Source organism: Puccinia triticina, chromosome 3A, assembly GCF_026914185.1.
Source record: "Puccinia triticina chromosome 3A, complete sequence".
Taxonomy (NCBI): Eukaryota; Fungi; Basidiomycota; class Pucciniomycetes; order Pucciniales; family Pucciniaceae; genus Puccinia; species Puccinia triticina.
The window spans coordinates 233,217-239,709 of NC_070560.1; the positions used below are offsets into that span (position 1 = coordinate 233,217).

Below are 6,493 nucleotides of genomic sequence, written 5' to 3' on the forward strand. Positions count from 1 at the left end.
CCTCGGTCAACAAAACCAGAAAATTTGAGAAATCATCCAAGCTTTATTCAAAACACAATAGTTAAGTTCAATCCAATTCATCCGTCCACGATCTCCCACTCCATGCTGCTGCTCCAGCTCCACATTCTTCATTGCAATATAAGGTGCCATCTGTTGGAAGGACACTAGATTGACAATAACTAACCCTTCGTGAGGGGTACGCGTTGTATGGACTTGCTCTGACTCCTAACTTAACTAAGTCCCTAGCCCTGACTCGCTGATCAGGAGTCAAGACGCCAAGAAAAATGAGTTCAGGATCAGATTCAGCTAAAACGTGACTAGAAACTTGTTGCTGAGCTTGTAAGCCGTATACGTGTGTTCGTCTGACCGGCGAACTGTATTACAATTAACATCCTGCTTGGCTAGTTGAGGTCCACACTTAACTTTGGGCACCCTTGGCTCAGACGGCCTGGTGTGGGTGCACATAACTAGATAAGTATACTTTCTATAACAACAAACTTTACGTTGTCTGTTCTCCAACCCTCCTAAAAATACACCAAAACTTTGACTCAGAGATACGGTACATAGACTTTAGTGACTAGGATCAGTTCTCAGCTTTGCATTGAAAGCATTCCCCATTCATACCACAAAATTAAAATGTTCTCCAGCGTAATTTTAATGGCCTTTTTACTTACTCAAACGCTGCCGGCCTCAAATGTCGCTATGGAAATGAGTCTGACCAAGCAGATCGAAAAAACCAAAGAGTTGCCGCAGGCGAGGGAAGTCATTGCGGTACCTGAAGTTAATTACGAAGAAATTAAGAAAGGTTATAAAGATTCGGCTGAAAGGTTGATCCTCCTTGGCTATGGTGTAAGTCCAACATGATTTTAGCGTACATAATCTTTCCATTGACCTTGATTTGATCTTGATAGGGTGTTTTTGGACCGAAGCGTGATCGGCTGTTTGGGCCAGATCTGTATGACAGCGGGGTCATTGAGCCTTTGACAAAGCTGGCTGCAAACCCCAAGAATAAAGTTTGGATCATAACCGCCCGACATTGGGACGAGCTGCCCAACTCGATTAGCACAATTCCGGGGCTCCATGTGGGGCACAGCAGAGGTACCCGGCTGGATGTTCCCGAGGGAAGAATTGTACCAAAGCTACCAGAATATGCGGAAGAGATGGCAAAAATGGAAGACCAGCTTACCAAAGTTTTATCAAGTGGGTATCTGAAATTTCTGGAAAATGATTACATGTGACACTATGTGGGCAAACATATTATAACTGACACAGATTTTCTTCACAGAGAAATGTAAGCAGACTGCTGATTGCTTCGACACCCATTGGATTTTTAATGCAGCATGATGAATAATTTGTCTCAATCTAAAATAGTCCCTGAGGTTGCGACTTCAATTCGAAAAAAGACCTATTATTTGGAGGCAGAATTTAAAAAGTCAGACAAAAATGGCATGCAGGTGTTGTACTAGAAATATGGCTAGCCTCATTCCAGAGCGGAACTGATTGCTTAACAAAACCTACAGGTATAACAGAAGCTCTCAAAAAAAAAGTAGAAGAGGATATCACGGCACTTAATGAATCAAAAAAAAAGGAGCTGAAAGAGGAAGGAGGAAAAGAGAATATCAAAAACAGTGAATCTGATGGATTTTGGAAATATAAGTGGGATATTCATTGTGAAGGAAAGCAGTGTCGGATGATACTTGTTCACTTAGATTTGTATCACAAGGAGATTTTGGCTAAGGAATTACTCAAGCAAAAAAACCCATTCTTCGCAGTTTCTATTGGAAATGGAAAAGAAGATGAGCTCATTCATAAGAGGATAAACAGTAGAAAGAAATTTTCTATCATTGTTAGTGAAAATCCCCATGAGAAAACACATGCAGCAGAGAAAATTTCAAAACGTAAAAATGTAAAGGTTTTTCTAGACCACTTGTGTCAAATTGACAATTCTGAAGTTCCCAAGGAGGTTCAAGAAGTCATCTCTGAATGATTCAAGTCTTTATGGGCTGGTAGGTAAATATATTTTCATTTTAGTGATGAGATAGTGCTGAATCCTGATGATGATTCCATTTCTTTCAGCAGTCCTAGGAGTTCTTCCTTTCCAGTTTACTAGTTTACTATACAGTTGAAAATATTTTCAAATTTCAAAAAAAAAAAAAGAAGAAATAAGAAAACAGATGAAAAACTCAAATTAAATCTCAATTTGATTATGAGTCATCAGATGATTATTCCCTGGTTTCTCCATTTGTGGGGAAACCTTGTTAATCTCAAGTTGCTTCTGACTTTTCAAACCAGTATTCAAATTTTCAAAAAAAAAAAATGCTTATGATAAATTTTTTTCTCCCTTCTACCACAAGAGGTAGATAGGTAACATTCACTGGATACTTCATTTTTTTTCCCTCTTGAATTATGCATCTAAAACATGAAAAGATTTACTTCACTCACTGTGAGCAATGATTTGTTTACCAAGACTATGAGTTTTGGCAACCTGATAATGCAGCTGGCCAATTTAACAATTCCAATAATAACTTAGAAACTTAATTTTATTCAAATTCCAGGGTTTTCCCTGTAGCATTAAGAAGCACTCCACTTTTTGGCCTCCCAAGAAGAGATATGTAAGAGACCCTGTTGGGTGTGGTAAAGAATGCTGAAAATTTTCAGGACTGCTAATTAATTCAACTACTGTACCCATCACCAGGGGAGAAAGTTTGGAACTCTCTAGAGAGTGCCAGACTGTAACTTTATCTTTGATTTGGTTAGAATTCAGTTCAATGTGGGTGGGTAACTTGTGTTCAACTTTGTTGTCAAACTTATTAGCAACTATTGTATAAGAGTATGATGAGTTCAGTGCAACTCATTTGTGACTCCTGATAGTATCAGTTTGAGTTTTATTCTATCCTTCAGGCATCTGGATTTGAAGATAAGTCATGATGATTGCCAGATACATACCCAAACTTTTCTGATGCTGTCCTCATTGCAGGCCTTTTGCGTGATTTGTGAGGATTTTGTTTTGTCTGCCTCATGGACCATATTCAGCCACCTTATTCACATGAGCTATTTGGATGCAGATGTGAATTATCTGGTTTCTCCCTATGACCCATATTGTTTGTCTCCTAGTGGCTTCCTGCAGCTGTTGCTTGACCACAATGACCTGCAGAGTGGTTGATGGTGCCCAGTCAGGGGATTGGGAAATCCTCTTGATGGCAGGGTTGTACTGTCCATTAAGGAGACACGCTCCCTTTTATGGCCAGTAAAACCCTTCCATTGAAGGGAGTTGCCCCCTAGTTGCATACTACATGTCCACCTGTGAGATAGGCCAGCAATTCCACATGAAGATCCTGTACAGCATTTTCACCCTGATCTTTGCCCAAACATCAGGGTGAAATTCACGGCCAGGTTGTACCTGCCATCAAGAGGAGTTGATGGCGGGTACAACCTGACCATCAATTCAGATGCAGACTCCCTTTGATGGCCGGTGTGGTGGCCAAACTTGTGGCAGCCATGGCATCAGTCTTTTTCAGTCATGGAGGATCCAGGATCAAGACCTCATCAAGACTCCCTCAAGATCAATCAGTGTAGCGCATGCACAAGGCTCAAGGTGTTTCAAGATCTCCTCCCCCCTCTTTCCCTTCTTTAATTTGTCTGTTTTGTCTCTTACTTCTCTTTCTTGGTTTGTTTTGTCTCTTACTTTTATTTCTTGTCTTGTCTTTTCTTTTTCCTTATATGCGCGCTTTTGGATGGAGATGTATGTGGTGGGTTGGTGTGTTGTTTTGTGTTTTCTTTGGTTGTGTTCTGTTCACTTTTCCTTCTTGTTGTTGCACGCGCAGAGGCGCGCAGGTGTATGATGACCTGTCCACAACATGTCACAGCCCCCAGAGTCTGAGTTCAGCTCAAACTCAGATGATGGGGCAGCATGGACTTTGTCTGAACCCTTTTCTTTTGGCTTTTCAGATCATCCATCCAGAATATTAATCTTATTGATCCCTCTCTGAGTCCGCGTGTCTTCTGAGTTCAAACTCTCAGCACCTCAAGTCCCATTTCCCCAAATCCCTTCTTTAGATCACATCTTCTGGCCCTCTTTGCCAGACTCCTTTCCCCTTTAGATCCTCACCGGCAACGGTAATCTACACCTTGCCGTCTCTCAACAAATCCCCCCTCCAACTTCTGCTATCTCAATTCCTCATCACTTTTCCGGACCGCCGCAAAGGCAGCGCACAGCGTACTCATCCCTTCCAGTAACTGCCGACGGCCCAGAACTGGTCGGAGTTCCACACCAGGCTTGACTGGGCATTGAAGGCAGTCCGCACCCTGTTTTATGGCTGTTAAAACTCAGCCATCAAAGGGATTTGATGGCCAAGTTGTAACAGTCGTCAAAAAGAGTTTGTACTTCCTTTGATGTCCGGTGCAACCCGGCTATCAAAGGGAGGCTTCCTTCAATAATTTTCTGCGCTGTACCAGCCATTGCAGGGAGTTCACACTGCCTTCAATAGCTGGGCTGCAGCGGCCATCAAAGGAGTACACACTCCCTTTGATGGCTGGTACAACTCTGCCATCAAAGGGAGTGGGGGAGTGTGAAATACTCTTGATGGCAGGTTTGTACCGGCCATTGAGGAGACAACCTCCCTTTGATGGCCAGTACAACCTGGCAATCAAAGGGAATTGCCTGCTATTTTCATCCTACAGGTCTACCTGTGACATAGGCCATTGATGTCACATGAACATCCTGTTCAACATTTTCACCCTGATTTTTGCCCAAACATCAGGGTGACATTCATGGCCAGGTTGTACCTGCCATCAAGAGGAGTTGATGGCGGGTACAACTTGGCCATCTTAGGCAGACTCCCTTTGATGGCCAGGTTGCACTGGCCATCAAAGGGAGTACACACCTTGTTCAATTTCTGTTACAGCTCAGCCATCTAAGGGCTTTGATGGCCGAGTTTTAACAGCCATCAAACCAATTTTGAACTCTCTTTGATGTCTGGTGCAAAACAGCTATCAAAGGGAGTCTGCATCCAATGTCTAAGCTATACCAGCCATTGGGGGGATTTCACACCCCATTTGATTGATAGGCTGTATCTGCCATCAAAAGGAGTACACTCTCCCTTTGATAGCTGGTACAACTCTGCCATCAAAGGGAGTGGGGGGATGGGAAATCCTCTTGATGGCTTGGTTTTACCAGAAATTGAGGAGACACAATCACTTTGATGGCCAGTAAAAACTGGCCATTGACGGGATTTTCCCGCTAGCTGCATCCTCTAACTCAACTAAGTCCCTCCCAAGGGAGGCCAAAGGCCTCCCTTGGAGGGACTTCTTGAAAGGTTATTTTGGCCTGAGAGTTATGCCCCAAATCCTTGCCTTTTTGTGCTAAGGTCCCTGTACAGTGGTGTGTTTTTGTGATCACCCCGTACATTTTCACTAAGACTCATCAGAAGCGTAGCTATCTCCAGCCACCTTCTGGTGTATTTTTCTCCTTTCCAAACTTGAGATACAGGGGATGTAAACACAAAAAAACTTGTCCTGGCTAGAACAGATGATTGATCACTGTTTTTCCAACTGGCTCCCTTGGGATTTGGAGTGAATAGCCAAAAATGCATGTTCCCATACTCATCCTGCAGCTTTGTGACATTCTCAGATCTGTCAGAGCAGTGAGTCCTGTATACCTGTCATTTTTTTTTCCTCAAGGCAAGTGTATGGATTTGCACTAAAAAGGCTGTTTTAACAGTCTCCGGGTTGGTTTTTGCCATCCACCATCTTTGATGGATCATTGTGAGTGAGGCAAGAGGACTCATGATGATATTGATGCATCAAAAATTAGACAAGATGTTGATATTTCATCTGATCCAAAAACATTGTTGGGATCCTTGTGTTATGATTGACTGAGGGAGAGAAGGACCAAGTCCTGACAATGGACCTAGAATGAAGTAGATTGCTAGATGGGGAGAGTGTAAGGATCTCCCTGTGTAAGGGAACTGTGACATGTATGTATAAGAGTGACATGTCCTCCAAGGTAGGCTATGGCGCGCGGTGCAGCTCACAACACCTCGGAGGTGAAGTAGCTATGGGAACATTTGTCAAAATCAGTGTTTTTGGTAGAGATGGGCGCGCGGAACCCGTTGCGGGTATCCGCTATCCGCTGGCGGGTACCCGCTGGAGGCCCTCGGGTACACGCCAGCGGATGCGGATGTCTGAGATTCCGGCAGAATCCAGCGAGTACCCGTGTATTCCGGCGGGTATCCGCTCTCCCTAGGGTATGGGAGCTGCGGCGGTCGGCAGCCATAAAGCCGTTCTATGTTGCTGTCGATCGGGGGGAGTCGCTCCCGGTCGACAGCAACATAAAATAGTCGACCGGGATGAGTCCTTCCCGGTTGACAGGCATATGTATCGAGCAGTCGACCGGGAGAAATCCCTCCCGGTTGACAACTAGACATACCAGTCGACCGGGAGGAATCCCTCCCGGTCGACGACTATACACACCAGTCAACCGGGAGGAATCCCT

The 6,493-nt window shown here is 43.9% G+C and overlaps 1 protein-coding gene across 1 annotated transcript; it reads left to right on the forward strand.

The window, feature by feature from the left end:
- Window positions 1-657: 657 nt before the first annotated feature.
- On the forward strand, window positions 658-1,238 carry PtA15_3A21 (uncharacterized protein; the record flags this gene model as incomplete). Its single annotated transcript, XM_053167166.1, has 2 exons — window positions 658-849; window positions 912-1,238. The coding sequence occupies 2 exons, from the start codon at window positions 658-660 to the stop codon at window positions 1,236-1,238; spliced, it is 519 nt and encodes a 172-aa protein (XP_053018213.1).
- Between the last annotated feature and the right edge of the window lie 5,255 nt (window positions 1,239-6,493).